Source organism: Myxine glutinosa, chromosome 11, assembly GCF_964187855.1.
Source record: "Myxine glutinosa chromosome 11, kmMyxGlut1.1, whole genome shotgun sequence".
NCBI lineage: Eukaryota > Metazoa > Chordata > Myxini > Myxiniformes > Myxinidae > Myxine > Myxine glutinosa.
Window position 1 is genome coordinate 85,391,654 of NC_136271.1, and position 17,416 is coordinate 85,409,069.

General features: G+C 48.2%; 1 protein-coding gene across 4 annotated transcripts in view; it reads right to left on the reverse strand.

The window, feature by feature from the left end:
• LOC137416855 (ral GTPase-activating protein subunit alpha-1) overlaps nucleotides 1-17,416 on the reverse strand; it is a 344,184-nt gene that overhangs the window by 121,084 nt on the left and 205,684 nt on the right. For all 4 annotated transcript variants that reach the window (XM_068102513.2, XM_068102512.2, XM_068102510.2 and 1 more), the window contains 2 exons: nucleotides 857-982; nucleotides 655-713 (listed from right to left, as the gene is read on the reverse strand). In XM_068102513.2, the coding sequence (XP_067958614.2) occupies nucleotides 655-713; nucleotides 857-982 (185 nt within the window). The remainder of the gene's footprint in view (nucleotides 1-654; nucleotides 714-856; nucleotides 983-17,416) is intronic.

The window sequence follows — 17,416 nt, forward strand, 5'->3', positions numbered from 1 at the left end:
GACGTGGGTGCTGGGCGTGGGGCGGCGGCGAGGGCTCGGGGGGTGGAGGTGCAGGTGGTTCGGTGGATGTGTGGTACTGTGGTGTGTCGTTGAGGGAGAGGAAGACGGGTGATGAATTGCGAGGGATGGTGGGAGTGGAGCCTGTGGTGGATGCTGTGGAGAGGAGCAGGTTGAGATGGTTTGTTTGGTCATGTGTTGAGGGGGGATGGGGATGGCTGGTTGGGGGGCGTGATGGATGTGGATGTGGAGGGGGGTGCAGGATGGGGGGGGGGGACCGGGAGGGACTTGGCTGGGGGTGGTGGAGGAGGGGGCGTGGGCGGGGGGGTTGACGGGGGGGAGATACGAAGGATGGGGTGGGGTGGAGGGGATTGTCATGGGGCCCGCAAGGCTAACCCCCGCTCTAGCAGGGAAAATGGCCTTTAAAATGCCTGTTGTTGTTGTTGTTGTACACAACACCATCTTCCTCTGGAAAACTAAAACAGGACAATTTTATCCGAAACATGAAATTTCTGTCGAAGGTAAAAATGAACCATCATTTTCACCTGTGACATTTTTACCTGTTTTACCTGTGGTAAAAATGAATGAGCACACGGTCCATGTGAAGGCCTCACACTTAACCTGTACTACACTCATGTAACAATAAATAATAACAACCTTGCTGAAACAGATGGTTCTTCTTTTGCAGACTTCAACAATGTCTTTACAATTTGGTCCTAGAGAGAAGAAAAAAAAAAGGAAGCATTTCTCGCAATGCTAATTATAACGTCAACATTCTAACACATGATATGGAATCAACCAAAATAAAAAGGTTCTCTTCAAAATATTTGAAACCCAAACAAATGTCATTTGATGGAACCTTGAGGTCCTTGCATGGGACCAAGCAGATGTCAGTCGAACTCGCTTGCAATGTGTTGATCTCCTTGTAGAGGTTGGGGAAGCACAGCATGGACCCCAACAGCATCTGGGCCTCTGTCCTTGGTGCCTGAATAATCGAGGCAACACAGAGCAATATACAACTTCCTTTAAGCACAAGTCTCCCTTTTCACTCGATTCTCAACACTCTAACAAAGTGATATGAACAAAGGGGAGTGCAAAGGAAAATAACAAAAACGTAATAAACAGCAGAAATGTAGGTTATTTGAGGAACGGCTACAACATGCAACAACATGCATTTTAAAGGCCATTTTCCCTGCTAGAGCGGGGGTTAGCCTTGCGGTCCCCATGACAATCTTCTCCATTTTGCCCTATTTTCTGCATCTCTCCTTGTTAACCCCCTTGCCCGCATTTCTTCTTCCACCATCTTTAGCCAAGTCTTTCTCGGTCTTCCCCGTCTTCTACTTCCTTCTACATTCATTTCCATCACTCTTCTCAACCAGTCACTTTCATCCTTCCTCAACACATGACCAAACCATCTCAACCTGTTCCTCTTCACAGCATCAATCACAGGCTCTATTCCCATTATCTTTCGCAATTCATCATTTGTCTTCCTCTCTCTCAACGATACTCCGCACATCCGTCGAACCATTCGCATTTCCACCCTTTCCAGCCTTCGTTGCTGCTCTACGTTCATTACCCATGTCTCGCTCCCATAAATCATAACACTTCTCACACATGCAGCATACACCTTTCCCTTCAGCTTCAACGACACTCCAACTCATCATCAGCACGCCACTCAATTCCCGAAACTTCTTCCATGCACATCTCACTCGAGCAACCGTTGCAGAGTCTGATCCACCTTCTCCATTCAGCATGTCTCCAAGGTAGCAAAATGTTTTCACACCTTCCAGCTTCACGCCGTCTCCAAGATCCAACTCAACATTTCCTCCATCTGCAGCTCCCTCTGTGCACACCTTACATTTGAATGTAGCTGCCACACTGGTTAATGACCCTCTCAGACCACTACATTTTTTATGAACCCACTCAGCGCACATTGTACACTGAATGGAGTTCACTCCGACACCTTCCTACACACAGCACACGGCCACTTCCCAGTTCTTTCCACCTCACCACATCCTTTACCACTTGCCATCACCTTCGTCTTTCCGATATTCACCTTCAGACCTTTTGTCTCCATACATTCCTTCCACGTGTTCATCTTTTCCTTCAGTCCATCCATTCTCAACACTCTAACAAAGTGATATGAACAAAGGGGAGTGCAAAGGACAATAACAAAAACATAATAAACAGCAGAAATGTAGGTTATTTGAGGAACGGCTAAAAAAAATAACCACCCTTAGAGGCCATTTTTCCCCGCAAAGCGGGGGGTTGGCCTTTTTCGGGAACCGTGGTTGTTGTTGTTTTTTGGTCCCCTTTTTGAAGCAATGTTTTAGGGCCGGATGCCCTTCCTGACGCCAACCCTTTTTGCCGCTTTTAATGACAAACAGGGAATTACCAGTGAATTGGTACTCAATTAGCCGACCTCGGAAGGATGACAGGCTGAGTCAACCCCCCCTGGCGTTAATTCAGCGATCGACCGGGATTCGAACCCAGGATCCTAAGCCGGCACCCTAGCCGCAAGCCCAACACCAGGGTTAAACGGCTAAAAATATATAAAATAACCACATTTAGAGGCCATTTTTCCCCGCAAAGCAGGGGTTGGCCTTTTTTGGGGACCGTGGTTGTTGTTGTAATCGGTCCCCTTTTTGAAGCAATGTTTTACGGCCGGATGCCCTTCCTGCCGCCAACCCTTTTTGTCGCCTTTTACGACAAGCAGGGAATTACCAGTGAACTGGTACTCAATTAGCCGACCTCGGAAGGATGACAGGCTGAGTCAACCCCCCTGGCGTTAATTCAGCGATCGACCGGGATTCGAACCCAGGATCCTGGGATCCTAAGCTGGCACCCTAGCCGCGAGCCCAACACCAGGCTTGGTTTAACGGCTGATGTACATAAATAAATCTACGCAAACCCCTGTGAGGGACAGTTGTCATTATAAAAAAAAAACACAACATCTGCTTCATTATGTAGTCAGACGAAAGCAAATGCATCAATTTCCATTTTCAATAGTGTCGTCTGAGCCTCAAACATGCAAACATGTACAGAGAGTTCTGCCAATATTTAAACATGCAAACATGTACATTGTACAGAGAGTCCTGCCACAATATTTAAACATGCAAACATGTACAGAGAGTCCTGTCAATATTTAAACATGCAAACATGTAGAGAGTCCTGCCACAATATTTAAACATGCAAACATGTACAGAGAGTCCTGCCAATATTTAAACATGCAAACATGTAGAGAGTCCTGCCACAATATTTAAACATGCAAACATGTACATAGAGTCATGCCACAATATTTAAACATGCAAACATGTGCAGAGAGTCCTGCCAATATTTAAACATGCAAACATGTCCAGAGAGTCCTGCCAATATTTAAACATGCAAACATGTACAGAGTCCTGCCAATATTTAAACATGCAAACATGTACAGGGAGTCCTGCCAATATTTAAACATGCAAACATGAACAGAGAGTCCTGCCAATATTTAAACATGCAAACATGTACAGAGAGTACTGCCAATATTTAAACATGCAAGCATGTACAGAGAGTCCTGACAATATTTAAACATGCAAACATGTACAGAGTCCTGTCAATATTTAAACATGCAAACATGTGGAGAGTCCTGCCACAATATTTAAACATGCAAACATGTGGAGAGTCCTGCCACAATATTTAAACATGCAAACATGTACAGAGGGTCCTGCCAATATTGAAACATGCAAACATGTAGAGAGTCCTGCCACAATATCTAAACATGCAAACATGTACAGAGAGTCCTGTCAATATTTAAACATGCAAACATGTAGAGAGTCCTGCCACAATATTTAAACATGCAAACATGTACAGAGAGTCCTGCCACAATATTTAAACATGCAAACATGCACAGAGAGTCCTGCCACAATATTTAAACATGCAAACATGTACAGAGAGTCCTGCCACAATATTTAAACATGCAAACATGTACAGAGAGTCCTGCCAATATTTAAACATGCAAACATGTAGAGAGTCCTGCCACAATATTTAAACATGCAAACATGTACAGAGAGTCCTGCCAATATTTAAACATGCAAACATGTACAGAGAGTCCTGCCAATATTTAAACATGTACAGAGAGTCCTGCCATAATATTTAAGCATGCAAACATGTACAGAGAGTCCTGCCAATATTTAAACATGCAAACATGTACAGAGAGTCCTGTCAATATTTAAACATGTAGAGATCTCACGCTGTTGAAACCAAAGCGTTCAGAATCATTGGAATCTCCCGCGATGACGCTATCTCCAAGGGCCTTTCACTTACTCACCGCAGGCAGGTTGGTGGTCTTTCCGTCTTCTACCGTCTCCTCTCGCAGGGGCTCGGGGTCCGGCTGCACCGAACCACAGCCTACCACCCCCAGGCTAACGGCCTGTGTGAGCGATTTCACCGCTCATTGAAGGCCGCGCTCCGGGCCACCCTCCGCGACGGCGGCTGGGTCGACAGGCTCCCCTGGGTCCTGCTGGGCCTCCGGACGGCGCCCAAGGAGGACCCCCGTTGGCACCGGGGCGAACCTCTGGGCGGTCTCTTGCAGAGCGGAGCGCTGCTGTGCCGCGGACCATGGTGCCGTGGAGTCGGGGAGGAACTCGCCCGGCACCCGCAGCGGTTGCCCGAAGACCAACTCCGCCGCGGATGCGCGCAGGTCCTCCTTGGGCGCCGTCCGGAGGCCCAGCAGGACCCAGGGGAGCCTGTCGACCCAGCCGCCGTCGCGGAGGGTGGCCCGGAGCGCGGCCTTCAATGAGCGGTGAAATCGCTCACACAGGCCGTTAGCCTGGGGGTGGTAGGCTGTGGTTCGGTGCAGCCGGACCCCGAGCCCCTGCGCAACCGCCCCCCAGAGCTCCGAGGTGAACTGGGGGCCACGGTCGGATGAGATGTCTGAGGGGGCACCGAACCGGGCGACCCAGGTGGCGATGAAAGCCTGCGCGACATCGGCCGCCGTTGTCGACGCCAAGGGCACGGCCTCCGGCCACCGGGTGGTGCGGTCCACCATGGTGAGGACGTAGGTGAAACCCCGCGAGGGGGGCAGAGGTCCCACCAGGTCCACGTGGACGTGGTCAAACCGGCGTTCCGGCACCGTGAACGGGGCCAACGGGGCCTGGGTGTGCCGGTGCACCTTGGCGCGCTGGCACGCGAGGCACGTCCTGGCCCAGCCGCGGACGGCCTTCCGGAGGCCATGCCAGACGAACTTGTCGGCGATCAGCCTTTGGGAGGCCCTCGCGCCCGGGTGGGACAGGCCGTGGATGGCGTCAAACACCTGGCGCTGCCAGCCCGCGGGCACAATGGGGCGAGGACGCCCGAGGGAGACGTCGCACAAGAGGGCCGCGCCCGCGCCGTCGAACGGCACCTCGGTGACGCGGAGGCCCGTGACGGCGGTCCGCAAGGCCTGGACGTCGGGGTCAGCGGCCTGGTCCGCTGCCATCCGGGCATAGTCGATGCCGAGGTGGACTGCGTGGGCGAAGGCCCGGAAAAGGCAATCCGCCACCGGGTTGTCCTTCCCCGCGACGTGCTGGATGTCCGTCGTGTACTCGGACACGGCCGAGAGGTGACGCTGCTGCCGGGCCGACCACGGCTCGGTGACCTTGCCCATCGCGAAGATCAGCGGCTTGTGGTCGACGAAGGCAGTGAACGCCCGGCCCTCGAGCAGATGGCGGAAGTGCCTGACCGCCAAGTGAAGTCCGAGCAACTCGCGGTCGAAGGTACTGTAACGGCGTTCGGGCGGGCGAAGCTGCCGGCTAAAGAACGCCAGCGGTTGCCAAGCTCCACGCACCCATTGCTCGTGCACCGCGCCCACCGCGTAGTCCGAGGCATCGGTGGTGAGGGCGATCGGTGCATCGGGCGCCGGGTGCGCGAGCATGGTGGCGTTAGCCAAGGCGAGCTTCGCGCCCGTGAACGCCGTGTCCATCTGCTCGGTCCAGGTAACGTCGCCTTTGCCCGGCTTACCTCGGAGAGCTTCGTGCAGGGGGCGCAGGAGCTGGGCGATACGGGGCAGGAACGGATGGTAAAAGTTCACCATGCCCAGGAACTCCTGCAGCCCTCTGATCGTGCGGGGGCGCGGAAACCCCTTCACCGCCTCCACCTTGGCCGGCAGGGGGACGGCTCCGTGCCTGGTGACACGGTGCCCCAGAAAATCGATTGTGGCGGCGCCGAACCGGCACTTTGCGGGGTTCACAATCAGGCCATGCTGGCCCAGGCGTTCGAAGAGCGTGCGGAGGTGGCGTAGGTGCTCTTCGCGGGACGCGCTGGCGACGAGGATATCGTCCAGGTAGACGTAGACAAAATCCAAGTCGCGCAGGACGCTGTCCATCAGTCGCTGGAACGCCTGAGCCGCATTCTTCAGACCGAAGGGCATGCGCAGGAACTCGAAGAGTCCGAATGGCGTGATGACCGCCGTCTTCGGGACGTCCTCCGGCCTGACGGGGACCTGATGGTAGCCGCGTATGAGGTCCACCACCGCCCCCCAGAGCTCCGAGGTGAACTGGGGGCCACGGTCGGATGAGATGTCTGAGGGGGCACCGAACCGGGCGACCCAGGTGGCGATGAAAGCCTGCGCGACTTCGGCCGCCGTTGTCGACGCCAAGGGCACGGCCTCCGGCCACCGGGTGGTGCGGTCCACCATGGTGAGGACGTAGGTGAAACCCCGCGAGGGGGGCAGAGGTCCCACCAGGTCCACGTGGACGTGGTCAAACCGGCGTTCCGGCACCGTGAACGGGGCCAACGGGGCCTGGGTGTGCCGGTGCACCTTGGCGCGCTGGCACGCGAGGCACGTCCTGGCCCAGCCGCGGACGGCCTTCCGGAGGCCATGCCAGACGAACTTGTCGGCGATCAGCCTTTGGGAGGCCCTCGCGCCCGGGTGGGACAGGCCGTGGATGGCGTCAAACACCTGGCGCTGCCAGCCCGCAGGCACAATGGGGCGAGGACGCCCGAGGGAGACGTCGCACAAGAGGGCCGCGCCCGCGCCGTCGAACGGCACCTCGGTGACGCGGAGGCCCGTGACGGCGGTCCGCAAGGCCTGGACGTCGGGGTCAGCGGCCTGGTCCGCTGCCATCCGGGCATAGTCGATGCCGAGGTGGACTGCGTGGGCGACGGCCCGGGAAAGGCAATCCGCCACCGGGTTGTCCTTCCCCGCGACGTGCTGGATGTCCGTCGTGTACTCGGACACGGCCGAGAGGTGACGCTGCTGCCGGGCCGACCACGGCTCAGTGACCTTGCCCATCGCGAAGATCAGCGGCTTGTGGTCGACGAAGGCAGTGAACGCCCGGCCCTCGAGCAGATGGCGGAAGTGCCTGACCGCCAAGTGAAGTCCGAGCAACTCGCGGTCGAAGGTACTGTAACGGCGTTCGGGCGGGCGAAGCTGCCGGCTAAAGAACGCCAGCGGTTGCCAAGCTCCACGCACCCATTGCTCGTGCACCGCGCCCACCGCGTAGTCCGAGGCATCGGTGGTGAGGGCAATCGGTGCATCGGGCGCCGGGTGCGCGAGCATGGTGGCGTTAGCCAAGGCGAGCTTCGCGCCCGTGAACGCCGTGTCCATCTGCTCGGTCCAGGTAACGTCGCCTTTGCCCGGCTTACCTCGGAGAGCTTCGTGCAGGGGGCACAGGAGCTGGGCGATACGGGGCAGGAACCGATGGTAAAAGTTCACCATGCCCAGGAACTCCTGCAGCCCTCTGATCGTGCGGGGGCGCGGAAACCCCTTCACCGCCTCCACCTTGGCCGGCAGGGGGACGGCTCCGTGCCTGGTGACACGGTGCCCCAGAAAATCGATTGTGGCGGCGCCGAACCAGCACTTTGCGGGGTTCACAATCAGGCCATGCTGGCCCAGGCGTTCGAAGAGCGTGCGGAGGTTGCTTGCTCCCCCAGCTCTCTCTGAGCTCTGTCCCCAAAATATTCCTACAGGTCGCACAAGATCTGCCTGCAACCCTCTTATGGTTAAACTGCCAAAATCAAGACTCTCTGCTCGCCTTCACTCCTTCATTCCTCTTTTCTCCCACCTCTGGAACAAACTCCCTCACTCTCTTCAATCCCACTCCTCCCTCCAGGTCTTTAAAACGGCTGTTCACCACCATCTCTTATCTTCCCCAATCCAAAACCTTGATCTTTTCTGCCCCTGCTAATTTCACCCCAAATCCATTTTTTTTAGGTGACTTTTGACTTCTTTCCTGGAAGTCCTTGGTGTCCTTGCGTTTTATGCCTATCCTGCCTCCCCCCAGGCCCTCTCCCTCCCACACATCTCCCGATGTCCCTGCTCTCAAATGTTGTGTTTGTGTGCTTCCTCCCCTTCTCTCCCCATCTTGTCGACCGTTCCCCTTTTTATATACTTTGTTTGCTTGTTTGTTTGATTTGTTTGTTTGATAAATGTTAGCTCTTTCACAAGCCTCGACTCTGTATACAAAAAAAAAAAAAAAAATGCACATTGCACAGAGAGTCCTATCAATATTTAAACACGCAAACATGTACAGGGAGTCCTGCCAATATTTAAACATGTAGAGTGTCCTGCCAATATTTAAACATGCAAACATGCACATTGTACTGCCAATATTTAAACATGCAAGCATGTACAGAGAGTCCTGTCAATATTTAAACATGCAAACATGTACAGAGAGTCCTGTCAATATTTAAACATGCAAACATGTACAGAGAGTCCTGCCATAATATTTAAACATGCAAACATGTACAGAGTCCTGCCAATATTTAAACATATACAGAGAGTCCTGCCAATATTTAAACATGCAAACATGTACAGAGAGTCCTGCCATAATATTTAAACATGCAAACATGTACAGAGAGTCCTGCCAATATTTAAACATGCAAACATGTACAGAGAGTCCTGCCAATATTTAAACATATACAGAGAGTCCTGCCAATATTTAAACATGCAAACATGTACAGAGAGTCCTGCCATAATATTTAAACATGCAAACATGTACAGAGTCCTGCCAATATTTAAACATGCAAACATGTACAGAGTCCTGCCAATATTTAAACATGCAAACATGTACAGGGAGTCCTGCCAATATTTAAACATGCAAACATGTTCAGAGAGTCCTGCCAATATTTAAACATGCAAACATGCACAGAGTACTGCCAATATTTAAACATGCAAGCATGTACAGAGAGTCCTGTCAATATTTAAACATGCAAACATGTACAGAGAGTCCTGTCAATATTTAAACATGCAAACATGTACAGAGAGTCCTGCCATAATATTTAAACATGCAAACATGTACAGAGAGTCCTGCCAATATTTAAACATGCAAACATGTTCAGAGAGTCCTGCCAATATTTAAACATATACAGAGAGTCCTGCCAATATTTAAACATGCAAACATGTACAGAGAGTCCTGCCATAATATTTAAACATGCAAACATGTACAGAGTCCTGCCAATATTTAAACATGCAAACATGTACAGAGTCCTGCCAATATTTAAACATGCAAACATGTACAGAGTCCTGCCACAATATTTAAACATGCAAACATGTACAGAGAGTCCTGCCATAATACTTAAACATGTAAACATGCTATCATGTAACCTCTCCACGCTATCAAAGTAAAGTATTTTTCCCGTTTGTATTTTTGTCAAAACTGTATTTTTATTTTACTGTGTTTCTGTCTACGGTGTGATTCTAGAAAGATCTCGGTGTAAATCGTGCATTCCTGTGTGTAATAGGCGGTTGTTCCTGCCGCGTTTTCAGGCCTTGTCCCTCGAGGCTTTCCTGTCTCATCGGCAGCCTTTGTCGTCCATTTACTTTCATTCTCTCACTGTATTGCTTTTTCCTTTGCCTGTATTTTCAGACATATTTCCATACTTCCCATAAATAAACAAATAAAAAATCCTAATTTCCTTCTCTCCCAGCGGCCTCCTCTCCACCGATCGTGACCACGTGTTTCGCTCCACCCGCTTTTTTTCTTCTTCTCTTCTTCCTTTATAATTCGATCCTCTTCAGCCGACACCTTTCCAATTCTAGTTTTCACCATACTCCTTCAACTTTCTCCATCTTCCTCTGATCCACTTTCACCTAACCTTCAAAAAAAAGTTAATGAAGAACTTAAAAAGTAGGCCCCTCCTCCCGAACTAACACAAATACAAATGCTTGTACACCTCCCTCTGTTCCTTCGTTCTCTGCTCTCCTGGCTGTTAATCTCCTATTCTTCTGTTCCTGCTTTTGAACCTGTCCTGGAATCCATAATCCCCCTTAGGAATCCTTCATGTAGGAGACCCAGGGGGACCCCACTGCTCACAAAGAGAGACATAAGAAAGCCCGACTGGAGTTTGCGAAAACCCACCTGAAGAAGCCAAAATCCTTCCAGGAAAACGTCATGTGGACAGATGAGACCAAATTAGAGCTTATGGTAAAGCACATAATCTCTATGTTTACAGAAAACAAAATGAAGCCTTCAAAGAAAAGGACACCTTCCCGACAGCCAAACATGAAAAAGCTTCATTGATGTTTTGGGCTTGCTGTGCTGCCTCTGGCACTGGGTACCTTGAATATGTGCATGGCATCATGAAATCAGGAGATTACCAATAGTAAGGGCATTTTATGAGATATTTCACAAATCTGTTAACTAAATTGTTACCAAAAAATTTCTTCACCAATATGTTTGTAAAGGTGTGTAATAACATGTGTTAAAATGTTGAAGTTCAACTCCCGTGGGAAACCCAGAAAAAAAGCTGTTGAATTCGGGTACCGAAAAATTATTTTCGAGAATTTTTATTTTTTAAAATCGGCCCTTAAGTAACTTATGAGGGGTCAAATAAGGGTTTTTCATAATTCTGAGTTGATTGTTAACATTGATTGTTAAGATTGTTAACAATTGTTAACATTGTTAACATTCTGAGTGAAGGCAAGTTTCATGATGTGTTGATAGATGGCTGCATCGATGAGGAGGTGAACATGGATTGCCTTGTCAAAACATCCTCCATCCATGATGTGGTTGGCTGTCGTACTTCCAGGATAGATCAACTGGATCACATCTAGTAGTCCACAATCTTCCATGATGTTACCCATTGATCCAAGATAAGACTTCAGCAGGTGAAAACCACCCAACCTTGGAATGACGGGTAGATTTGCCTGCTTTATTATATTCACAGCCTTCAGCCAAATCGGAAGATCAAAGGTCACTATAGCGACCCCAGCGCGCCGTATGCACTCTTTCAGAGTGGTGAAGATGGTGTTGAGGTCATTAGGGTCTCCTTCAATAACTGGGAGGAACTCGATCTGTGTGCTCTGCTTTGCATCATTAGCATGGATTCTCTTCATCCAGCCATTCCAGTTGGAGTGTGGGAACTCAGGATCGTTGGCTTTGATCACCCACCCCGCTGCCCAGAGTGTGTCACCTGGAGTGAGGAGTGGCTGATCATGAGCCAGGGAGGAGGAAAGCTCAGCGAGGGGGAGAAACATGATCGCGTTCGTTCCTATCTGTTTCCTGTTCGTAAATGGAATAATCTTTACTTCAGTTCCTCTCAGGATCTTAGCTTTGTCGAGTGCCTTCAACTTCACCCGGGGGAAAGCGGCTGTTGTCTGTGGATCTGGCAAAGGTGGTGCCGGAGAGGTGACTTCGATCCAACCCATTGAGTGAAAGGGAGTGTTTCCGTGAATAGAGACAATGTTTAAATCTATATTGTCTCCAACAAACTGAGTGACTGCATTGTTTGTTTCCCCAACCTCCATAAAGACCACCTGATCATTACTTGACAATTCACTTTCACTGGCTGGCACTTTGGCTGTCATCACTGATTGATCCTCAGGCGCAGCATCAACCGCAACCTCATCATTGATCTGTTCATCGGTTTCCTCAACAATGGTGTCAAGAGTGCCAGAAGTATCTGGAACATCATCTCCACTCCTACTATTAAGGAAGCAGTATTTGTAGTTTTGTGTCTCCGTGTAAGACTCAGTGTATCCCAGCCGGTGGAACTTGTTGAGCATCCATTTTGACCCAAATCTATGATCAAGTTGTATGGCAAGCCCCATTTGGTGTGGCAATACTCCAGACCGAGGTCGACAGGCCTTAATAAAATTCTGCCCCCAAACGGCAACTCTTTCGTCTGTCTTGACAATCGGTCTCAAGAACATCTGAAGGCTTGCAGGAACAAGTGTCAGCTGACTATCGATGTCAGTCATACTGTGTGTGGTGGGGTATGACTTTGGACCTAAATCAATCAAGGCAATATCATTGGATATGAACTTGAGTGCCGTCTTTATGATCTGAGTCTTCTCATCTCCATGGTCAAGATTAGCATGATGCCCTCGCAGAATATTGTCGGTGCCATCTTTGAGACAGAGTACATCTGCCCTTCTTTCCTGTGTTGTGAAATACAACGTGTCTTCGTATTTCTCTAGAAGTTTTATCTTTAGCCAATGCTTTGAATAAGAAAGGCTCTTCTCTGGTGACTGATCAAACTCCTGCAGCTTTTCATGGACTTGGTCCATGTTCATTACCCCATGCTCTAATTCTGAGTCTAACCATTCGCAGAATTCAATAAAAACTGCCTCTCGCTCCTCATCAATACTCCTCTGTCCTCTCTTCCTTTTTCCTTCCTCATCAGTCTTGGACAAACTGTCACCTCTCGCAAACATAAGTTTGCATCGCAAATGGTACAGTGTTTCTTCTGCTACCAAGTCGTTGATCCCTTCCAGGCGTCCAGTGACTTCAGTGCCCCAGTCATCCCCGCGACTCCGTGCTGTCTTCAGCAAGCTTGCCTTCAGTGTATCTGCAGTCAAATTATCTGGCACTCTGTATTTCTTTCTAGCTTGTGCTGGATTATTTTTGTAGAGCTGGGCTGGTTGGTTGCAAAGAATGCATACATCCTTATACAGGAGGTCAACTGACTGTGATGTTCTAGACTGCAGCCAGTTGATGAACTGAACTCACAAGTAGTGCGTCTTCTCTTCAACTTTGATGACTCTTTCTCCGCCTTTGATGCTTGAGCTGACTTCTTGGTGGTTGCAACAAAGTTGTTGTACAGATCATTTTTACACTTCTGGTGGTACCTCAGTTTTCCTTCCTTTTGAGCCTCCTTCATACGTTCCACAACAGTAACATTTTCGACAGTTTCTGCTTGTTTCAATAAAGTTGAGTATCCCTTTGGAGTTGCCTGTATGAGCCTTTCAGCTGGTGTATCCGAGCGTGCACAGATGAAGCAATTGAGCACAGGTGGAGTAACGTCTTCATCCATATTGCTAGACTCCATGTCCTGCAAAGTAGAAAATGAGATATATTTAGAAATTATTTTTCCACAAAAGAGTGTCTGTGGTGAAATATAAATGTTAACAATCAACTCAGAATCATGAAAAACCCTTATTTGACCCCTCATAAGTTACTTAAGGGCCGATTAAAAAAAATATAAATTCTCGAAAATAATTTTTCGGTACCCGAATTCAACAGCTTTTTTTCTGGGTTTCCCACGGGAGTTGACCTTCAACATTTTAACACATGTTATTACACACCTTTACAAACATATTGGTGAAGAAATTTTTTGGTAACAATTTAGTTAACAGATTTTCATATGTTTCCCTTACTACAAGGCATTATGGAGCGCAATGTTCAACCCAGTGTGAGAAAGCTGGGTCTCCGTCGAAGGTCATGCGTCTAGCAGCAGGACAATGACCCCAAACACACTTCAAAAAGCACCCAGGAATGGTTCAAGACAAAACGCTGGATTGTTCTGAAGTGGCCAGCAATGAGTCCAGATCGAAATCCCATTGAACACCTGTGGGGAGATCTGAAAACAGCAGTTGGGAGAAGGTACCCTTCAAATCTGGGAGAACTGGAGCAGTTTGCACAAGAAGAGTGGGACAAACTGCCAGTAGAGAGGTGGAGGAAGCACTTGACTGCAGTTATTTTGTCCAAAGGCCGTGCTACCAAATATTAAGTCAAGGGTGTCAATAATTTTGTGAATGCCATTTGTTTTTATTTTCTGATTTACAAGGATATATTAAGTTCTGAATCAAAAACAAAGGTTCTGTAATATTAACAGTCAAATAAAGAATTGTGGAGATCAAATACTTTCGTCAATTTCAACTTATATTTAGAGAAAATTGTGAGTTATTTGAAAAAAGTGCAAGGGTGCCAAATTTTTGGCCACGATTGTACACTCAGCTATAAAAAAAATCACTAGAAATGGTAAATTTTGTCAGATTTCACTCCAGTATTGGACATATATTTCGTCGACAGCATCCAATCCTCATATCCGAATCCATATTTTGATGTGTCAATTATGCAATGATATAATTGATCGTGTTTCCAAGGCAAGGCACGTTTGAATTGGCCGAAACGAAATGGCGGCTTAAGAACCCAGAGAGTGGCAGTGGGCTGCCCAAGATGGCGGGCCGCAATATTGGTAAGCCACATCAGGTTTTTTTCTGATGAGCACGTCGTTAATCATCTTCAAAAATGGTGTAATGACAAACCCAACCACCCAGTTTTCATCCTTGCAATCTGTTGGAGGTCCAGGTGTATGCATGCAAAGTTTGGGTCCGCTAGGTTTCATGATTTTGGAGTTATGGAGGAGACAGATGGACAAACAGTGCTATTAATGTTATAGATGCCCCCCCATGATAATTGCCTCTATGTTACATATTTAATGCGCCCCCCATGTTAATTGCCACTATGTTGCATATTTAATGCACCCCAATGTTAATTGCCACTATGTTGCATATTTAATGCACCCCCCATGTTAATTGCCGCTATGTTACATATTTAATGCACCCCCAATGTTAATTGCCACTATGTTGCATATTTAATGCAACCCAATGTTAATTGCCACTATGTTGCATATTTAATGCACCCCCCATGTTAATTGCCGCTATGTTACATATTTAATGCACCCCCCAATGTTAATTGCCACTATGTTGCATATTTAATGCATCCCCAATGTTAATTGCGACTATGTTGCACATTTAATGCACCCCCAATGTTAATTGCGACTATGTTGCATATTTAATGCACCCCCCATGTTAATTGCCACTATGTTACATATTTAATGCACCCCCCAATGTTAATTGCCACTATGTTGCATATTTAATGCACCCCCAATGTTAATTGCCACTATGTTGCATATTTAATGCACCCCCCATGTTAATTGCCACTATGTTGCATATTTAATGCACCCCCAATGTTAACTGCCACTATGTTGCATATTTAATGCACCTCCAATGTTAATTGCGACTATGTTGCACATTTAATGCACCCCCAATGTTAATTGTGACTATGTTGCATATTTAATGCACCCCCAATGTTAATTGCAACTATGTTGCACATTTAATGCACCCCCCAATGTTAATTGCCACGATGTTGCATATTTAATGCACCCCAATGTTAATTGCGACTCTGTTGCACATTTAATGCACCCCCAATGTTAATTGCCACTGTGTGACATATTTAATGCACCCCCCAATGTTAATTGCTACGATGTTGCATATTTAATGCATCCCCAATGTTAATTGCAATTATGTTGCACATTTAATGCACCCCCAATGTTAATTGCCACTGTGTTGCATATTAATGCACCCCCAATGTTAATTGCCACTATGTTGCATATTTAATGCACCCCCAATGTTAATTGCCACTGTGTTGCATATTAATGCACCCCCAATGTTAATTGCCACTATGTTAAATATTTAATGCACCCCAATGTTAATTGCCACTGTGTTGCATATTAATGCACCCGCAATGTTAATTGCCACTGCGTTGCATATTTAATGCACCCCAATGTTAATTGCCACTATGTTGCATATTTAATGCACCCGCAATGTTAATTGCCACTGTGTTGCATATTTAATGCACCCGCAGTTACTTGCCACTGTGTTGCATATTTAATGCACCCCAATGTTAATTGCCACTGTGTTGCATATTAATGCACCCGCAATGTTAATTGCCACTGTGTTGCATATTTAATGCACCCCCAATGTTAATTGCCACGATGTTACATATTTAATGCCCCCCCCCCCAATGTTAGTTGTCTCTACGTTATATATGAATGCCCCCCCCCCAATGTTAATGGCCTCTACGTTGCATATTTAATGCCCCCCCCCCCCACCCCTATGTTAATTTCCCCCACAAGGTTTCATTGAAAAATTCCCCATTATTGCATTTTTCATCATTTAGCCGTTTTACCCCCAAAAGGAGGGGGCAAAATGACACTGCCCCTGCACCTTCATGCCATGTGGTGATGATTACTAACCAGTTTGGTGAATTTCTGCACGACCATTTAAGAGGAAATAGCGTGAAGGACGAACATACAGACGGAGCCGATTACAACATCCCCCCATTTGTTTACAAAAAGCGTGGGGATAACGATGATTCCAGGGCATCAACCTACAAATGGGGCCGCTCCCGGGAGATCGATCAGCAATCTCCATGCCACGGACCTGTCCGAGCAGACTGACCGCGACTGATCAACAACAACAACCTAAAAACAATGTACGAGTATAACACAATGGAAGCAATGACACTACTTATCCTCAGGTAAGCAAAAACCCTTAGCACAACAAACCTTACCGATAGAGAATGTCAACAACATGGATAACTACTCAAGTGTTGGCAATGTGGACGCCTCCCAACAGCACTGTGATGGTCCAATTGCACATTGGAACAGAACAACATTCCTGCAGTTTCATTCCTTGTTCACACAGCAAACTGCTTGTGCGCCGCATTCTCACACTCAAATCACACCTCCGGCAAGGATGGGCCACCTTCAACCAAACCACCTTCCTCTAAATCTTGTGTCCCAAACCCATCCCTCTCTGTACCCACCGTACCCAGTCATACCCAGCTGCTCCTGGACTCTGTGTCCTTTCCTCCTGACAAGGTGGAAAAGTTTCTCTCAACCCTCGACTCTGATTCTGCAAAAGGGTCCTAACGGCATCAGCCCACGGGTCCTAAAATCATGTTCTTCTGCTCTTTCACTCCCTCTTTCTGTTCTCTTCACCCTCTCTTTTGCTCAAGGTCATCTGCCATCTGCTTGGAAATCAGCCAACATCACCGGTTTGCACAAAAAAGGTCCAAAAACAGATCCCAGCAACTACAGACCAATCAGCCTTCTCCCAATTATCAGCAAAGTCATGGAATCCATCATTGCTTCAGATATTAAATCTTTCCTCTTCTCCAATGGCTTGATCTCTGATCATCAATTTGGTTTCAGACCTGGTCACTCTACTCTGGACATGCTGCTTCTGCTTTCACAACAATGGATGGAGGTCCTCAACGCCAAACAGGAAATTAGAGCTGTCTCCCTTGATATTTCACGTGCCTACGATACGGTCTGGCACCCTGCTCTGCTCACCAAACTCTCCTCCTTTGGTATCCATGGAAATCTCCACGCATGGCTGGCGGACTTCCTCTCTGGTCGTAGTCAACGTGTGGCCCTGAATGGGTTTCTCTCA